We start from the raw sequence: 19,371 nt of genomic DNA, 5'->3' as shown, positions 1-19,371 counted from the left end.
CTGAGGGTGTTAAAACCACAAAACGAATCGGGATCCACGTCCTTTGATTGAAGAAGTTGGATTAATCACAAACTTGGTACGATCACGTGTCTGATACGGTCGTAATTTTTCTGTGCAAACAGTAATATTAATTTCAACTTATTGGTTCATGAATATACTAGTAACATTAATATAATAAATTTTTAAATAACAAAACTAGTGAAAGACCCAAATGACTATTTTTTAGAGAAAAATAGAAATATTATTTCAGAATTTATTTGAAACTTTTTTAATTTTAGATTATTAGAATTGAAAATAGGATAGGCGGTGTCATAAATCTGTTCAAGTTTTAAAACGGGCAATGTTTTTTTCCTAGACTAGGATCGGCAAATACTAAATAGATCTCCCTCCCTGTCTCTCACGAAAATTTCCCCTTCTCTCTCTGTCTATTCTCGGACCCAGCAGCTTTTTCTCCTGCATTCTCCCTTTCTCTCTCCTCCGTTGCGATCTCTTAGCTGTAGCTCTATATGGGCGTCTTTCAAATCGAATTTTGGCCCAAAATTTGCAGGTAAAATGGGAAAATATTGTGTTTTTCTTTCCTATTTTGTGTCGGTAGTTGTCATGTGAACCGGGTTTTTGTCAATGCGGCTTTGTTGTTTTGGGCCGGATTGTGGGAGAATCTAGAAATTTATGATTTACCTGTGTGTTAAACTTGGTATTTTTTTTTTTAAATTTTCACGGAGCTGCAATGGTGGAATTTGAGCTGGCGTTTGTGATTATGCAAGTCTTTGCAATTTTTTGTTGTTTTTTAAAATATATTTTATAGGTTATAATCTGGTAATTTATTTGGAAGACGTTAACGCACTGATTCTTGGAGAAGTGAGGGAACTCTATTGTTCGTTGTCAGTTTTTGGTATGATTTGGATTGTTTATGATGGTCAACTTTGAATTTACAAATGATAGAAATTATTTTTTTCTCCGTAATTGATCTTTTTACTTTAAATTTGGGGTGTGTTTTATTTTGCTTGGCTGTATTTGACTTGACTGTATTCAAGATCTTGAACACTCTGCATCATTTTTACTCTACAGATGTGCACATTGAACTTTAAAGAACCTTGGATGAAATTTTGGCCGTTGTGTAGTTCATGCAGTTTTATTAACTTTGATGATAGACAACAAACAATGTATGTAATTGTTTGTTATAAACTGTTCCCAGGTGCTAAATTGCTGTGATTTCTCCCATGAGATTTTAAGGGGATTGTTCATGTTGGCGTGCCAATTTAGTTATGGAGAATAAACGGCCATGTACGTTAGCCCTTCACTTACTTTGTGGACGAAAGGGTTGGGGTTCACTTTTCATAATTCTATGAGGTAGCAGAGTGATACCGAGCTTCATAACAGTGACAAATGGCTGGGGGAAGGATAAGGGCAAAGATCCGGAGGAGTAATCTGTATACATTTGCTTGCTACAGACCTCGTGCTTCCGAGGAAGATGGACCACATGACATTCAAGGACCTGGTTACTCACGGATGGTTTACTGTAACCAGCCTCGTATGCATGAACAAAAACCTCTCAAATACTGTTCAAACTATATTTCCACCACTAAGTACAATTTCATTACATTCCTGCCAAAGGCCATATTTGAACAATTTAGACGTGTTGCCAACTTGTACTTTCTCCTAGCCGCACTCTTATCACTAACTCCTGTTTCACCATTCTCTGCTATTAGTATGATTGCTCCATTGCTCTTTGTGGTTGGTTTGAGTATGGCTAAAGAAGCTCTGGAAGATTGGCGGCGGTTTATACAAGATATGAAGGTTAATTTGCGAAAAGCTAACGTGCATAAGAATGATGGTGTCTTTGGTCTTAAACCCTGGATGAAGATTCGAGTTGGAGATATACTGAAAGTAGAAAAGGATAAGTTTTTTCCAGCAGATTTACTTCTTTTATCTTCTAGTTATGAAGATGGAATTTGTTATGTTGAAACTATGAATTTGGACGGGGAGACAAATTTGAAGGTGAAACGATCTCTGGAAACAACATTAGCACTTGATGATGATCCAACTTTTAAGGAATTTAGTGCGACCATAAGATGCGAGGATCCCAATCCCAATCTTTACACTTTTGTGGGCAATTTTGAATATGATCGCCAGGTTTACCCTCTTGATCCGAGTCAAATTCTTCTTCGTGATTCAAAGCTTCGAAACACGTCTTATGTTTATGGTGTGGTGATATTTACTGGTCATGATAGCAAAGTTATGCAGAATGCTACAAAATCTCCTTCAAAAAGGAGTAGGATCGAGAAAAAAATGGACAAAATAATATATATCCTTTTCAGCCTCCTGGTCTTCATCTCGTTGATAAGCTCTGTAGGTTTTATTGTGAAGACTAAAAATGAGCTGCCAAATTGGTGGTATTTACAGGTCCCTGATAGTGCAGGTCTTTTTGATCCAAGCAAGCCACTGGAATCTGGTTTTTATCATCTTGTCACTGCTCTTATACTGTATGGGTATTTGATACCCATATCTCTATATGTGTCAATTGAGGTTGTAAAAGTCCTCCAAGCTTTGTTCATAAACAAAGATATTCATATGTATGATGAAGAGAGTGGAACACCAGCTCAGGCTCGGACATCAAACTTAAATGAGGAGTTAGGACAGGTCGATACGATCCTCTCTGATAAAACTGGCACCTTGACGTGCAATCAAATGGACTTTCTCAAGTGCTCCATTGCTGGTACAGCATATGGCATGCGTGCTAGTGATGTAGAACTTGCTGCTGCTAAACAGATGGCAATGGATATCGATGGCCTGAGCCAAAACGGTACACCTCATTCATGGGAGAAATGTGGGGTTGGGTTCGGGAAATCTGAAATTCAATTAGAGACTGTGATCACATCAAAAGATGAAGAGGACCATAAAGCGCCAATAAAGGGGTTTGGCTTCGAGGATAGCCGCCTCATGAATGGGAACTGGTCTCAAGAACCCAATGCGGATGTAATGTTATTATTTTTCAGGATATTATCAATTTGTCACACTGCAATTCCTGAGCAAAATGAAGTGACAGGCGCCTTTACATATGAAGCAGAATCACCAGATGAAGGTGCATTTCTTGTTGCAGCTAGAGAATTTGGTTTTGAGTTCTGTAAAAGGACACAGTCAACCATTGTTGTTCGTGAGCGATATTCTTCTTTCCAAGAACCTATAGAAAGGTTAGGCCATGAAAAGTGATAGCATCGTTGCTTCAAATATTATTCTATATTGAGCCAGGCGTCTTAACACAAATTATTTTTCTTTAAAAACAGGGAATTCAAAGTTCTCAATTTGTTGGATTTCACGAGCAAGAGGAAGAGAATGTCTGTTATTGTTAAGGATGAGGATGGACAAATCTTTCTCCTGTGCAAAGGAGCTGACAGGTATGTCATTTATCATGTGTACTTGGAGATTTGAGTTGTCTCCGATCTACTCCCACCCCAACGACAAAGAAAAGAGAGGAAGGAAAAAAATAATAAGAGAAAAAAAATTGAATCCAAAAAAGTAGGCAAAGCTAGAAGCTAGCAACTATTCCTGAGTAAAATATTTATTGTTAGCGTTCCTATAACCATTGTCCTCGTATCAGTGACCCCTTATCTACTTGTTAAGAGATTTGAAAAGATTTGCCTGTGTAAATCTCTTTTGCCAATTTATATAAATTTGTTGCTTTTTAACTGCATCAACGTTTCTCTTGAACTAATGTTATACTTCGCTTTACAGCATCATCTTTGATAGGTTATCAAAGAATGGAAAAATGTACGAGGAAGCCACCACGAGGCATCTGAATGAATATGGTGAGGCTGGATTGCGGACGCTAGCGCTTGCTTACAAGAAGCTGGATTCGGCGGAGTATCTGGCTTGGAACGAAGAATTTACTAAGGCAAAAACATCAATAAATGGTGATAGGGAATCAATGCTCGAGCGGGTTTCTGATATGATGGAAAGGGACTTAATACTTGTCGGTGCTACTGCCGTGGAGGACAAATTACAGAAAGGAGTATGTCATAGACATAATCATTATTTTATGGGCTATTGATTCAGTCTCCCTTGTTCTATTTCTTTTTCTTGACTCCTCCTCCCTCTTTGTTTTTGTTTTTTTAAATTTCATAATAGGTGCCTCAGTGCATTGACAAGCTAGCACAGGCTGGTTTAAAGATCTGGGTTCTGACAGGTGATAAGATGGAAACCGCAATTAATATAGGGTGTGTTCCGTTCCAGAAAATTGTAGCTTCTATCTGTCTTATGATACTATAGCAATTAGATGATCGGAGTTTTCTTGATTCTAAATGGAAATATTGTCATGTCATGCAGATTTGCTTGTAGTTTACTTCGACAAGGAATGAAGCAAATATGTATTACAACGATGAATACAGATGCTTTAGTCCAAGACTCCAAACAGGTATATGTTTTTAGACAGAATGAGGATGACAAACATTTTACCCCAAACAATGATTTAGTTTATCATGAAGTCCACTGTTTGTCATATTGTACAGGCTGTTAGGGAAAATATATTGATTCAAATTACCAAAGCAACGCAAATGGTTAAACTAGAAAGGGATCCGAATGCTGCATTTGCGCTGATAATTGATGGGAAAACTCTTACTTATGCTCTAGAGGATGACGTGAAGCATCAATTCTTGAATTTAGCAGTTGATTGTGCTTCTGTCATATGCTGCCGTGTCTCACCAAAGCAGAAAGCTCTGGTAAGATGTCTCTATTTTTCAACCCAAACAATTGATTATCAGTCGTCGTTCTGTCCATTTCAAACTTGTTAAAATATAAAACTTTGTTGGGTCATCTCCCAATAGCATGGGCTTTTGGGAATAAGCTTTTGATATTAGGGCAGGATGTTACAAGATCATGTCCTCTGTTGCGCAATCCCTTTGCACGGTCTTAGGTAGTTCTTTTTGGGTCTTTGTTGCCAATATCCTACCTATGTCCATGGTATGCCTTGGATATGAGTTCTGGGCATACCCGATCAACATCCAAGTTATGCCTTTAATATTAATTTCTGGTAGTTATTTCCTAATCTCTGGCTTACATTTGATGGGTGCGTTGAAGTATAAAAACTATTGGTTACCCCCTCCCATGAGCTCGGACTTTTTGAAAAATACATTTATAATGACACCTTTGCTATCTCGCAATCAGGTTACAAGATTAGTAAAAGAAGGAACTGGGAAAACGACACTCGCAATTGGTGATGGTGCAAATGATGTTGGTATGATACAAGAAGCAGATATTGGTGTCGGCATCAGTGGATGTGAAGGAATGCAGGTCTGTTATGAATGTGCTGTTTATTTGTCCATTCAATTAGAGGTGTATTTTTCTATGATAGCAAAAGCTAATCCGGCAATTTTTCATCTCTTATCAAAACCATTAAGATTCTTTTATCCTTTACTCAGCTCTCATTCTCTGCAATTTCAAAAGTCAACTTTCAGTTTGGCATGGAGGGAATTCCTCAAGAAACCTGATAGATAGTTGCTGTGATGAACCCCATTGCTATAAATTGGCCTACTGAATGTCAATTGTTTTGCAGGCTGTGATGGCTAGTGACTTTGCTATTGCCCAGTTCCGATTTCTGGAAAGGCTTCTGGTCGTTCATGGGCATTGGTGTTACAAAAGAATAGCTCAGATGGTAATATTATTTAAGACAAATTAATAGCTTTCTGTGAGAATCTCTAAATTCCCATTCCGTTTATATATTTGAATAAAGAAGTTCGTTTTTTTTACCTGTTCGGCGTGTAGATCATAAATGAGATCACTCATCTTCACATGGTCCCTGAGTAATGCCAACTTGAACTGCAATTTTTTGCATACAGATTTGTTATTTCTTCTACAAAAATATTGCATTCGGCCTCACCATCTTCTACTTCGAAGCTTTTGCTGGATTTTCTGGACAATCAGTGTATGTTGACTGGTACATGCTGCTATTCAATGTCGTTCTTACATCGTTACCTGTCATTTCACTCGGTGTGTTTGAACAAGACGTCGATTCTGAAGTATGCTTGCAGGTTTGTGATCTAAGGGACTGCACAGAGTTTTGTTCATTTCATCTGATTCTTGTATTGATCCAATTTTCTTTGCGTGATTGATTCAGTTTCCAGCTTTATATCAGCAAGGGCCAAAAAATCTGTTCTTTGACTGGTACAGAATATTTGGGTGGATGGCAAATGGGCTTTACACATCGCTCATTGTATTCTTTCTAAACATCATCATCTTTTATGACCAAGCCTTCCGTTCTGGAGGCCAAACCGCTGATATGATAGCTGTAGGTACCACAATGTTCACTTGCGTAATCTGGGCCGTAAATGGCCAAATAGCTCTAACCATGAGCCACTTCACATGGATACAACACTTTCTTGTTTGGGGTAGCGTGGCTTCTTGGTACCTTTTTCTTCTGGTATATGGTGAACTATCTCTTGCTCTTGATGAAAATGCCTTCAGAATCCTCTCAGAAATCCTGGCTCCCGCCCCCATTTACTGGTCCACTACCCTTTTAGTATCTGTGGCGTGTAATCTCCCCTATCTTGCTCACATTTCATTCCAAAGATCATTCAATCCGTTGGATCACCACGTGATTCAAGAGATCAAATACTATAGAAAAGACATTGAGGATCGACATATGTGGAGAAGGGAACGATCCAAAGCACGACAAAAGACCAAGATCGGATTTACAGCAAGAGTAGATGCGAAAATCAGGCAGTTGAAAGGGAGACTGCAGAAGAAATATTCATCCATGGGTAATACTGCTGTAATACAAGAAGCACAATCGTAAGTGTACATTAGTTCATTTATTCTATTCTTGATAGTTTTAGAGGGGGTTTTTTTTAATCAAAATTTTGTGTCATCCTTTTCCATTTGAGGGCCATTTTTGTTGCTAGTTTTTCCCTGTATAGTGAGTTTTCTTGAGGTTATTTGTCATGCCAAACCACTAAAATATGTTGTATGTATTACATGTAAGTGTGATTATCTCACAACTTGTGAAAATAGTGGAAACAGACATGCCTCATCTCTCTTTCCTTCTGTGTCTTATCTTTAGATTTTTTGTTTATGTTCAAGTTTTAGTCTTAAATCAGGTGGAGTTAAGTTGCACTAATTTTGACATTGCTTTTTCATTATATTAAAAAAACACCATATTTTACAATTTTAAAATATAGTTTTCCTATCGGTTGGCAGATTGTTTTCAATTTATGCAACAAAATTTTGAATCCAATAATTATATATATATATAAAAAACCACTGTTTTCTTTTTTCCTCCATGTTTTCCTTGTATCCCATTGTAGATTTGCAATTTGGTTCAAAATCATTACAAACTTTATTATAATTTAATAATGTAACATGACTGTAACAGCACTAATTGTTGATCATACAATTATCATAAAAACATACAACTAGTTGTTGGTTGGGTAGGTTAACATTCAAGATCAACAATTACGTTTTTATCTTTTTTCCTAAGGCAACCCTCATTTATATATATATGTGTGTGTGTGTGTGTGTGTGTGTAGGCAACCCTCATTTATATATATGTGTGTAATATTAGTGATACTGCAAACTCCATACATAAATTCACTCACATGGTAGAAACTAACCTTGTAAGTTTCTTTCTTCCTTAGTGCTCATGAATTGCCATCTCTTTTGAATAATACTTCAGTTCCACTAAAATTAAAATTATTTGAAGAAGCACCGTGAATTAATTTAATTTCCGAGAAACAAGATCCACTTTTCCTGCTGCTTTTCTTGATAAGCTCAAATCAAATTATTGAAAATGGGATGCTAATTCTACAAAAGATTAATCTCATGTCAATTTATCTATACTATATCTGTACTTCTATACTATATTATTAAGTACGAGGATATGATAATAACTACCTAGAGAGGACACCATCTTTTTCTTCCAATTATACCCTTATATGATTCTAATATTACACTTTTGTTTTTTTTTTTTCAATTTCAACACACAATCTTTCAATTTTATCCTTATATAATATTAATATTACACTTTTTTTTTAATTTTTTTTCAATTTCAACACATTTTTATTTTTATTATTTTTATTTCAACAATTCAAATATCAATTTAGTCCCTTCATAATTTATCAAATTTCACTTTAATCCATCGATAATGATAAAAAATATTGTACACAAACACATAAATAGTTATATTTATGATATCATACACGAGACAACTAGTACTGATTTTCTAGTAAAGGGTAATTTAATTTGAGTTAATATGCATCTAGATATTGTGAGATTAGTTATGATTTGATCTTGAATTAGGTGGATTCAACGTCACATTATTATCACTCAATTAATTAAATATGACAAAAATTTATGTGAGACGATCTCACGGGTCGTATTTTGTGAGATGGATCTCTTATTTGGGTCATTCATATAAAAGTAACATTTTTTTATTGTTAAGAGTATTATTTTTTATTGTGAATAATCGGTAGAGTGGACCCGTCTCTCAGATAAATATCCGTAAGATCGTACTCATTAAATATTAGTTAGACTAAAAAGAGACATGATTATCTTCCTAAACGAGTGAGGAATAGAAATATTAACATTTCAAATATATACACACACACACACATATAGATATACATTATTTTTCTGAAATATTTTTTTTACAAATCCAAGTTCGTTTGTTTTTAATGGTTAATATATTCCAACAAACTTATATATTATATATTATATAAATAACAAATTCTTTGATTTTTGCCACAACCCTAAAATCTTTAATCACTCTCAAATATGCAGAAAGGAAAGCAGCATGAAACGAACGAGATTCATCATCACCAAAAACCATGAACAACTTGATTGCAAGCATCTTTGATCCACTTAAAGCTCTTCCTCAAAGAACCCTTCATCTTGCCTTCCATTCCATAAGCTTTGTAACCTGCAACTCTCTTCTTTCTCTGCAACTCAGGATCAACGTTGAAACTCCAGCTCCTAGAAGAAGACAAACCACCATTGATTTTTCTGTTCTTGTTTCCCTTGATCTTGGTTTTCACATCCTTAAATTTATAATCCAGATGGGGTGGATTGTAATCCGAAGTGCTGTAACTCCTCAGATCATGCATGCTGCTTGGCTTCTGCATCACCCTTTCTTTGTTTGATTTGGATCTTGAAAGTTTCTCCATTTTAATGGTGGAAGTATTTGAAATAACGACAAGGAAAACACATAGAGATTGTAAAGAGAAATTGGAGAAAAGGGTTTCTTGGGATTTGCTTTGAGTTGTGGATTTTCAACAACGGGTTGGATAAATTGTTGGGTGTGTCGTATATATGGAGGTTCGAGTTTTTATTGTGGTAGCTTTGATTTTCTGCAATTTTATTTTGAGATTGTGATGGTTGTGTATCATTATTGTTAACTATTTGAATTTTCTTTAGTTGTGGCGGATTTTTTTTTTATTTTTTATTTTTAAATTGAGTTGCAGACAGATTTTCAAAGTTTGAATTATGTGCATGTTATGGCATGTGTGTGAGATACATGCCACATGTCAAAGGTTGACTGTTTAATTTCATCTCATTATTCAAATCAATGACAATAGCATGTATGAACTAATCGAGTCGATACTTGAGTTTTTCATATTTGAAATTATTGAATTTATTTTTTGAGTCGAAATCATTCAATTTATTTTATTCGGTAATTCGTAAGTCGCTCGCGATCTTTGATATTTTATTAATATTAATATAATTAAAAATTAAATTGATATATTTTTTTTGCTTTTAATAAAAAAGATTGTGAATATATTCAAATTTTAAGTCGAATTTGATCTTTTATTCGAACCGAATTTGACCTCAAAGATTAGAATTTTTGAGGTTCGAATCAAAATTCGATTCGAGCCTCAAAATTTACATTATATTCATTTTGAACAACGAAGACTACAAGATACTCCTAAAAATGATATGGTATATATAATGTTTTGAATGTTTCTTTTAAAATTAAATGTTTTATAATATCATGTCTAGTTTATATTTTTATGGGTTTCGAGCGAATATCAAACGAGAAATTATATGATATTGTCTTATAGAATCAGTGATTATTTAGACCACATATACTATTAGAATTCATAATATATACAAATTGTAATTATATGCACACATATACATGTACATGATATGTATATTAAAGTTAAATCTCATTTAGATTAGTAGATTTCAAATATATTTTTGTAATTTTAAAAAAAAATAAAAAATAAACTTCAAATTGTGTTTGAAATACATTATACTTTATGTAAAAAATTTGTAAATTAATAAAATATATACTTAAAATTTTATCTATTGTTTGAATCTCAAATTAAATCTCACCAAATGTTCCAAATTATCATATGTTGTGTATGTGTTCTTGCATTCTATATCACAAGTTTGTTATAAACTATATTATTTTTTGTTAAAGAAAGGGTTCTCCTTTGGTAGAAGTATGTCATGAAATTACTGCATGATAAGTTTGAGAAAAGGCTAATGGGAATTTTTGTACGAGAGAAGGAAAATTCAGAAGGTTTTGTGAACCTCGAAGTAAAGGTAATTGTAAATTTGAGCAATCTGATCTAACACGACAAGGTACTGAAGTAGATCAAATGACAACTGCTGAATGGCATTAAAGAAAATCAGAACGAAATGCAAAATAAAACTCCCTTAAATTAAACAAAATTTGGTTAAAAATTGAATTAAGGTACAAAAATACTACCTAGAGACCAAAATTTGCATTAGTATTATGCCCACAAGAATGGCCATGCATTCCATTTCACCTTGTGAAACAATTATCTTTGCAAAACGAATCAACAAGAAAATAGAGCTCGTTAAGATGAGAAAATACCTCGGAAGGACCTCAAAGAAGATCACCAACGTTGGACGGGAGTTCTTCGATGACAACATTGTAGAATTTTTGAATATCATGCACCATTTTCTCATCATCCGCAGTCAAGAAATTTATGGAAACTCCTTTTCTTCCAAATCTTCCACTTCTCCCAATACGATGCAAATAATTCTCCGGCTGAGTAGGAAGATCATAGTTTATGACCAGAGATACTTGCTGCACATCTATCCCACGAGCCAAGAGATCAGTTGTGATAAGGACACGAGACGAGCCAGAGCGAAATTCTCGCATGATAATGTCCCGAGTGTTCTGGTCCATGTCTCCATGTGTTGCCGAGACAGTGTGGTCACGGCTTCGCATTTTGTCAGTCAGCCAATCTACCTTTCGTCTTGTGTTCACAAAGATGACACTCTGGGTGATGGCCAGTGTTTCATAAAGATCGCAGAGAGTTTCTAACTTCCAATCTTCCTTTTCAACATTTACGTAGAATTGCTTGATACCCTCGAGAGTTAGCTCATCCCGTTTCACCAAAATTCGAACAGGCTTGTTCATGAACTTCCTGGTGATTTCGAGGGCTTCAGGAGGCATTGTGGCAGAGAATACCCCGATCTGAACTTTAGATGGCAGCAACTGGAAGATGTCATATATCTGGCAGTACAGGAGTCTAAGCATCAATATGACTGGCCCAGAATGATGATAAAAAGAGCCGTAACCAGTGACAAACACGAAGTAAAGAGACAGAGCTACATACTTTTAGTATATGTACATACTTTTGTAAATACCCTCTTTGTTGGGTAATCTGAGAGCATAGTGAAACCAGATATAGACATACCTGATCCTTAAAACCTCGAGACAGCATTTCATCTGCTTCATCCAATACAAACATTTTGATGTAATCAGCACGAAGTGACTGTCTACGCAGCATGTCAAACACACGACCAGGGGTACCGACAACGACATGAACACCAGCTGAAAGAATACGCTGGTCCTCACGAACACTAGTTCCACCAACGCAAGCATGGACCTTCACGCCAAGGTAGTCACCAAGTGCTCGCATGACCTTCTCGATTTGTTGAGCAAGTTCTCTTGTGGGTGCCAAAACCAAGGCCTGGCATTGAGTTAAACCATAATCAAGCTGCTGCAATATGCCTGAACAGAAGGTTGCAGTTTTCCCAGTTCCAGACTGAGCCTGCTGAATAACATCGAGTCCCTTGCAGAATGGAACAATTCCTCTCTGCTGGATCGCAGATGGTTTCTCGAAACCTGTATGAGTAAAAGGCCAAGGATTAAAAGGTTAAATTTCTATCTCATCCCAGAAGAAGCCCAGAACAAGCAGAGTCTATGCAATGAGCTAGATTTGACTTATAGCTTATCCATGGATCAACTCCACAAGAAATCATTATAAGCTATGTCATGTTGCTGAATTTAAAATACATGTGTATAAGCTACGTCATGTTGCTGAATTTAAAATACATGTGTATCATGGACATACCATAAGCATAAATGCCTCTAAGGAGGTTCTCTTGGAGATTCATGACATCAAAACTATCATAGACTTCATCATAAGATGTGAAAAATTCTTGTCCATCGGCTTGGAGCCTGCACCAAAAAATAAACATATAAATAATCTATCCAAGTATATGACCATTTACATGGTGTCAAGTACTCCATCAAACATCTGGGGAAAACATAAACAAACGGAATCATGCATAATCTGAAAGAGAAAGGTACTTACAACTCATTCATCTTTGAGTCATACTGACGAGCATCAAATTGAGATCCTTCTGGTGCCAAACCTGCCATATCTGCAATGTTCTAGATATGTTAGTAACAATAAATTAAATTTATATCGGAAATCAGAAAATGGAATTTCAAGAAATAGAAACTGGACAGGATGACAAAAGTGTAGTTTTAATTTTTGGGGGGTTCCAACCCCCAACTGAAGTAAAGAGACAGAGCTACATCCATTTTATTTTAAACAGAAAATGTAAAAAAGCGCCAAACTTGCAAGAGTCATTCAATGTGGATCATACACATTAAAGTTCTTTTTACTTATTCAGGGAAGATTTTCATAAAGGGAAGGGGGCTTATCCAACATCGATAGTGAAATCCTCAACAAGGCAGTAGTCATTTTACCATCAATCGCAAAATTCATCAAACTTGACAATCTTCTGTGAGTAATAAAGGCACTCGTGCCAGCAAAGTAAATATTCATAAAAAAGCATCCATGATATGTTAGTTACGAAAAGGCTTGAATTAAAAGGAAATTTGAGAAAACAGAGTATCATGAACTAGAAACCAGTATGAATGACTGATAAGACGTAGTTTGTTGGGGGTAAAAAGTAAAACACAAAGTAAGAATAACCGAGAGGAATTTTTTTAAAATGAGCCAATGGCACAACCCTTATATTCGAAAGAAAAATGTATCAGAAGAGCCAAACTCGCAAGCCATTCAATGTGGATTACGAGCATTAAACTTCTGTTCTCATGTTCGGGGAAGCTGTTCTAAGGGGCAAAGGGCTATCTTATCCGCAATAAAAGGTAGCCCTTTTGCTCTCTCCCCCAAGATCAATCTTTCATGCAAAAAAAAAATATCAATCTTCTCTTCAGAGTAAAATATCTAAACAGCACCATAAAAATTACGCATCAAGCTACTCTAGTTAGATACCATCCAAAAAGTTACTCTGTTCATGTGTTAAAAATTCACAATTATCCACAACCAAAATATAACAATCAGTCCCTCACCGACAAACATAAACATTCAACCAATGAACTCAAGCTCATGCACCAAACCGATATTAAAAAAAGATCCGCATAAGTCTCTGCATTGTCACACGGGATGCATGTCGCAAGATCCACACCCTTATAAACAAAAAATACTCGAACAAACACAGTTTCAAGATCTTCAAAAACAACAAGGAAAAAGACACAAATAACAAAAAAAATTATAGACTTATCATCATCATCAAACTGTAAGTGTAACCTTTTTTACGACAAAGAACGCAACAATAGATCCAATAATACATAAAAGAACACATAAGAGAAATCGAAACAAGGTAGAAACCTTTGAATCTGGATGAGAAAAACACAGAGAATACTTGTGGTGGGATGGATATATAAGTGTCGCTTACTCCTCGGATCTGCGCCGTGGAGTGAGAACTGAAAAGAGTGGTTATAAATAAAATCCCCAAGGGTTTGCCTTTATATAGAAGCTTTGCCCTCCCTATTTTTTGGTTTTCCCTAATTGCCCCTACCCGTTAACACGGGCTTTGCCTTGCCATTGTCTTTCTTTTTTCCAAAACTGGCCTCCCCTTTATTCTTTAACATAGGCCCATTCTCCTCTTTTTTCTCTTCACAATACATACGAGTTAATTTCACGCGATGAATCTTTTATTTAAAAAAAATTAATTTTTATACTAAAAATATTAATTATTGTTATAAATATGGATATGATTTATCGTCTTATGGATAAAAATTCATGAAACCCTCACAAGATATTTATTGATATATATATATATATATGGCTGATTGAAAAAATAATAATATTTGACAAAATAGGATGAGCGTAAGAAATCATTCTTCTGTATCAAAATAAAAGGCTAGAGCTCGGCTCACGAGCTAGATCACAAGTTCATGTTATATTTACAAAAAAATGTTCAAGGCATGGTTAGAAAAATTATCGAATTTTCAGTATATCTAGATTATCATATCGAAAAATAGTGAATCTATCGCAATTTTCGGTACAATATGATATCGATACCGAAATTTTTATATAGTAATGATATAGAATTTGAAATTTTTTTATATATACCGAAATAATATATATAAATTAAAAAATATATAATATTTTTAACTAATAAAATTAAATTATTTTAAAAAAATATAAGGTATTTTTCGTTATAAAATAATATATACCGATATTGTATCGAAATCTCGGTATACCGCAATATTTTGGTACAAGCGGCATGCTAATTATACATTATTTTTAGGCAAAAACTTGATTAAGACGATATCAGGGGTCGTAATTTGTGAGACGAATCTCTTATTTGGGTCATCCATGGACCATGAAAAAATATTACTTTTTATTGTGAATATCGATATGGTTGATCCGTCTCACATATAAAAATTCATGAGATCGTCTCACAAGAGACCTACTCTTATTTTTAATAATATAATTTTCAGTACGATATAAAATATAAATATTTTTAATATCATAATTTTCGATACGATATATGATACATATTTTTGATAGGGTATGCTACAATATATTTTCTCTGAAAATAGGTGAAAAAAACTAAATTCCATAGAGCATTCCATAGAGCAATATATCCTTATTTTTGCATTATAATATAATACATAAATCATAATAACATTAATATGATTTATCAAGCATACATTTTTTTTAATGATAAATAAAAACGCTAACTTTGCAGGTTCATAGCTTTAGCCCAAATTCCTTCATATCCACGCGATTTTTACGTCGTTCCCGATGCTTTGCTAACCCTTTGGCCTTCTCTCCCCCCAAATAATTTCCCTTATTCAGGTTTTCTTGTATGATCTGCATCAAATTTCTCAGATCTCCATCGGTTGCCTTCGTCGAAATCCAATATCGGATTTGAGGTGACGCACTGTTGCGATTCTATTTTTGATTGTCAATAATGTCGTCTTGCTAGGATGTTATGGTTTTTGGCTAATTTTCGAGTTGTTGTGAAATTTTTGATGAACTGCAACGAAGAATGGAAATTTCTGATCCTTTATTATGATTTGGATCTGGGTTTACTTGAAACTGTGAAATCTAGGGGACAAGTTGTTTGCTTACGCGATTGATTGCATACTTCAATCAGAGTTTCCATTAGCCAAGTATATCAAGGTAGGTAATATGAGAGTTTAGGTTTTCTAGTTCACTATTCAGTATTATTCGCTGTTCAGCTGGCGGATAACTGACATGAAATTCGTGTTAGGGCCGAGCTATGTAATGAAAATAAAATCAAAGTTATTTTTTTTATCATTCCAAAATATATGAGTTTCAAAAAATGCTTTAAATTTCTTCCCCTTTTATATTAATTTTATTTGCACATTATTGTTTTTGATCTAGATTTACTGAGAATGTTAAGTTTGTGTAGAATTTGAACTATATCTTACCTTGCTGTGACAAATCTTCACTAATCCGTTGGCTATAGTATTTTGATGAATAAGTTGCATGTTGTGGGTAGACATTATAGAGTATGCATCAAGAAGACGTTGCTGATGTTGGAGTCTATCCAATCTGGCAGTAAGTTTGAAGCTCGTTTTGTGGTTTTTATTGAATGCTAATCCAGTAACTCATTCAGGTTAAATCTGTGGATGATATAGACAAATTTATTGGTCCTAAACAGCTGCTGTTCTTTTCCTTATATCTCATGCTTATATTGAATTCTTTGTACAAGAGCGTTCCTTGGGATATTGTCTTTTGTTCGTTCGATTAACCGTTTGTGCTGCTCTTTGATTCACTTCAGAACTGAACCTTTTCTAGGATGGCTGATAACAATGCACCAACTGAAGACCTCGTTTCTTCAGGGGATAATAATGTATCTTCTGACAATGAGAACGAAGTATCAATTGATACCTTGGCAAAGAAGGTCCAAGAGTCTCTATCACTGGCTAAGAGGCACAAGTTTTGGGAAACGCAACCTGTTGGCCAATTCAAGGATCTTGGAAATACGAGCCTTCCGGAAGGCCCAATCGAGCAACCGACACCTTTGTCTGAAGTTAAACAAGAACCATACAATCTCCCGACTCCTTACGAGTGGATTACATGTGATATAGACTCTGAAGAGGTGTGCAATGAGGTGTATACTCTGTTGACAAACAATTATGTTGAGGATGATGAGAATATGTTCAGGTTCAACTACTCGAAGGAGTTTCTTTGTTGGGCCCTTCGCCCTCCTGGTTATTTCAGGAGCTGGCATATTGGAGTGAGGGTGAAGACTTCAAAAAAATTGGTTGCATTCATTACTGGGATCCCTGCAAAAATCCGGGTTCGGGATACTGTTGTGTTGATGGCCGAGGTAAACTTTTTGTGTGTGCACAAGAAGCTTCGATCCAAAAGACTTGCTCCAGTCATGATTAAAGAGGTTACCCGAAGAATTCATTTGGAGAATATATGGCAAGCAGCTTATACTGCTGGAGTTGTCCTTCCCACGCCAATCACGACTTGTCAGTATTGGCACCGATCTTTGAACCCCAAGAAACTAATCGATGTGGGGTTTTCGAGGCTCGGTGCAAGAATGACGATGAGCCGGACAATCAAGCTATACAAGTTACCTGACCAGACATCAATTCCCGGGTTTAGAAAGATGGAACGGCACGATCTCCCTGCAGTAACACGGTTGCTTAGAAATTACTTGAAGCAATTTGTCGTGGCACCGGACTTTGATGAGAATGATGTAGAGCACTGGATGCTTCCACAGGAGAATGTTGTGGATAGTTATTTGGTGGAGAGTCCCGATACACATGAAATCACCGATTTTTGCAGCTTTTACACCCTTCCTTCTTCCATACTCGGGAACCAAAACTATTCGACTCTTAAGGCCGCATACTCTTACTACAACGTGTCCACAAAGACCCCGTTACTTCATCTGATGAATGATGCTCTTGTCGTGGCCAAAAAGAAGGAATTTGATGTTTTTAATGCGTTGGATGTTATGCAAAACGAGACATTCTTGAAGGAACTGAAATTTGGACCGGGAGATGGGAAACTTCACTACTATCTGTACAACTATCGGCTCAAGCATGTTTTAAGAGCATCTGAGCTTGGGCTTGTGCTCTTGTAGAGTAGAACTCGTGCGGTTCTGCCACGGAGGGACCAGGAAGCATTTTTGTGATCTCGGCAAACTTCTCGTTTCATTACTGAAATCACCGCTCTTCATAATTGCATCTGTTTTTAGTGTTTAATTATTGTAAAACAAACAAGAGATGAATTAAACTGTGATCGGACACTTGCACTGAGTTTATCTATGTTATGTTGTCTTGTCTTGGAACTGTTGTGAAAGTTACGCTGTTTGATGAATCTTGTATGTTTTCTGCATCATTTTTTTCTCCAATTTGTCTGAGTTCTTTGGTATAAATTTGAATGATATTCAGGTTGTAAAAGCATTTGCACTCGATGAAAATTCATTGGTTTCTGTGTTTTCGGAAAGTTGATTTTTGAAGAAATGGTTATGTTGGGCAACATAAAATTTGGTGAATTAAATTTCACGAAAATAATTACATCATAATAATCGATTTCGTTGTTAAATACAAAAAGTAATATGCTATTTCAGTGATGAGATTAGGGGTGTCTAAAATTTCTGTTAAATCTAATTAATCGATGATCGAATTAATTCGGCTCGATTCGGTTAATTCGGAAGTTCGGTTTTGAATTTTTAAACAATTGGTTAACTCGATTAAATCAGTTTGGTTTCGGTTTTAATTTGAAATATTCGGTTAAACCGAATTAACTCATTTAGTATATATTAATTTAAATTGTATATTGACATTAAAAATAAATTAGAAGAAAGCTCAATTTTTCATACATTAGAAAGAAGCTCATTCATCCAATGAATTTATCTTCAATATTTTTATTTTTTATTAATATTTTTTTCAATGTTTTTTGTTATTTATGAGTTATGCATTGTTTTTTTTTTTTGTGTGTGTTAAAATTCACATTTTTTAAAAAATATCAGTTATTTCGGTCGGTAACCAAAATAATCGATTTGAAAATCGGTTCGATTTAATTCGATTTCTATGAATATTTCGATTGGTTCGGTTACTCAGAAATAAAATCGGTTAAATCGGTTATAGATCTATTCGTTTCGGTCGTTAACCGAATAGACTGATTGCACACCCCTAGATGTAACATAATAACATGAAACGAGAAAAAATATGATATTCCTAAATATTAAAAATATTATTTGAATACATTTCATTACAAGAGTGATATCCTATTAGCAGTCTCACATGTTTACAATGAAAAATAATATTTTTTCAAGAATTGTGAGTCGGAGATCTATCTCACAAAAGTTTGTCTAACAACAATTTGTCTGCAGAATAGTCAAATGGGGCCATAGGTGCATTATTGACAGAATAATGTGAAGATGAAGCAAAACGTGGGTTGGCAAGGAAATTTCGTGGAATTTCAGATAACGCGTTTTTAACGCGTGTTCACACGGTCAAAAGGCTCTATAAATAGAGCTCCCCCCTTCATTCTGAAATCATCCCTTCTTCGAGTTTTATCTCATCTTATAAGCATTTGAGGGCTTATTTCTATCATATTTGTGAGGTGTTTTGTTCTCCTGTATTAAGAGAGTGTGTGTTTTCTTTGGAAACACAGTGAGTGAGTTGTATACCACAAAATATTATAGTGGAATTCTTTTCATCTTGCCCGTGGTTTTTACCCTAATAATTTTTAGGGGTTTTCCACGTAAATCTCAGTGTCAGTTTATTCTTTATTTTCGGGTTTTATTATCTCAAATTCCGCACGTGGGACCAACAAGTGGTATCAGAGCCTTGGTTTAAAATTTCTT

General features: G+C 35.2%; 4 protein-coding genes across 9 annotated transcripts; 2 read left to right on the top strand and 2 right to left on the bottom strand.

Moving 5' to 3' along the window:
* The first annotated feature begins 343 nt into the window (after positions 1-343).
* Positions 344-7,035, top strand: LOC142530396 (putative phospholipid-transporting ATPase 4). Of its 2 annotated transcripts, none has more exons than XM_075636230.1 (11): positions 344-547; positions 1,196-3,191; positions 3,285-3,395; positions 3,733-4,009; positions 4,126-4,214; positions 4,324-4,411; positions 4,506-4,715; positions 5,161-5,286; positions 5,549-5,647; positions 5,832-6,023; positions 6,110-7,035. In XM_075636230.1, the coding sequence occupies exons 2-11, from the start codon at positions 1,387-1,389 to the stop codon at positions 6,785-6,787; spliced, it is 3,675 nt and encodes a 1,224-aa protein (XP_075492345.1). In that variant the 5' UTR covers positions 344-547; positions 1,196-1,386; the 3' UTR covers positions 6,788-7,035. The 2 variants fall into 2 exon arrangements, with proteins under 2 accessions (XP_075492345.1, XP_075492346.1); XM_075636231.1 differs by lacking the exon at positions 344-547 and adding an exon at positions 729-892.
* Positions 7,036-8,801: 1,766 nt separating this feature from the next.
* LOC142530528 (uncharacterized) lies at positions 8,802-9,149 on the bottom strand. Its single transcript, XM_075636361.1, has one exon. It carries the CDS (start codon positions 9,147-9,149, stop codon positions 8,802-8,804), a length of 348 nt encoding a protein of 115 aa, XP_075492476.1.
* Positions 9,150-10,630: 1,481 nt separating this feature from the next.
* On the bottom strand, positions 10,631-14,022 carry LOC142531310 (eukaryotic initiation factor 4A-8-like). The gene is made up of 5 exons (XM_075637407.1): positions 13,893-14,022; positions 12,564-12,633; positions 12,321-12,427; positions 11,661-12,091; positions 10,631-11,476 (listed from the first exon to the last, which is right to left on the bottom strand). Exons 2-5 carry the CDS (start codon positions 12,629-12,631, stop codon positions 10,841-10,843), a joined length of 1,242 nt encoding a protein of 413 aa, XP_075493522.1. The 5' UTR covers positions 12,632-12,633; positions 13,893-14,022; the 3' UTR covers positions 10,631-10,840.
* A 1,200-nt stretch (positions 14,023-15,222) lies between these two features.
* On the top strand, positions 15,223-17,897 carry LOC142530809 (glycylpeptide N-tetradecanoyltransferase 1-like). 5 transcript variants are annotated; one of them, XM_075636652.1, is made up of 3 exons: positions 15,244-15,448; positions 16,042-16,100; positions 16,341-17,897. In XM_075636652.1, the coding sequence occupies exons 2-3, from the start codon at positions 16,054-16,056 to the stop codon at positions 17,638-17,640; spliced, it is 1,347 nt and encodes a 448-aa protein (XP_075492767.1). In that variant the 5' UTR covers positions 15,244-15,448; positions 16,042-16,053; the 3' UTR covers positions 17,641-17,897. The 5 variants fall into 5 exon arrangements, with proteins under 5 accessions (XP_075492769.1, XP_075492767.1, XP_075492766.1 ...); XM_075636651.1 differs by having other exon boundaries at positions 16,025-16,100; XM_075636654.1 differs by lacking the exon at positions 16,042-16,100 and having other exon boundaries at positions 15,223-15,448.
* The last annotated feature ends 1,474 nt before the right edge of the window (positions 17,898-19,371 follow it).

The sequence above is a fragment of the Primulina tabacum genome, chromosome 17 (genome assembly GCF_025594145.1).
Source record: "Primulina tabacum isolate GXHZ01 chromosome 17, ASM2559414v2, whole genome shotgun sequence".
Lineage (NCBI taxonomy): Eukaryota > Viridiplantae > Streptophyta > Magnoliopsida > Lamiales > Gesneriaceae > Primulina > Primulina tabacum.
Note: the sequence above shows the minus strand (reverse complement) of the source record. Positions and strands in the feature narration are given on the sequence as shown.

Bases quoted from the DNA above. Each gene is read 5' to 3' on its own strand.
- LOC142530396 (XM_075636230.1), top strand. From the start codon at position 1,387: ATGGCTGGGGGAAGGATAAGGGCAAAGATCCGGAGGAGTAATCTGTAT. The intron at 3,396-3,732 runs GTATGTCATTTA...TTCGCTTTACAG, and splicing joins CTGTGCAAAGGAGCTGACAG to CATCATCTTTGATAGGTTAT. The intron at 5,287-5,548 runs GTCTGTTATGAA...ATTGTTTTGCAG, and splicing joins GTGGATGTGAAGGAATGCAG to GCTGTGATGGCTAGTGACTT.
- LOC142530528 (XM_075636361.1), bottom strand. From the start codon at position 9,149: ATGGAGAAACTTTCAAGATCCAAATCAAACAAAGAAAGGGTGATGCAG.
- LOC142531310 (XM_075637407.1), bottom strand. From the start codon at position 12,631: ATGGCAGGTTTGGCACCAGAAGGATCTCAATTTGATGCTCGTCAGTAT. The intron at 12,428-12,563 runs GTAAGTACCTTT...TTTTTGGTGCAG, and splicing joins GACTCAAAGATGAATGAGTT to GCTCCAAGCCGATGGACAAG. The intron at 12,092-12,320 runs GTATGTCCATGA...TTACTCATACAG, and splicing joins TAGAGGCATTTATGCTTATG to GTTTCGAGAAACCATCTGCG.
- LOC142530809 (XM_075636652.1), top strand. From the start codon at position 16,054: ATGCATCAAGAAGACGTTGCTGATGTTGGAGTCTATCCAATCTGGCA. The intron at 16,101-16,340 runs GTAAGTTTGAAG...AACCTTTTCTAG, and splicing joins GGAGTCTATCCAATCTGGCA to GATGGCTGATAACAATGCAC.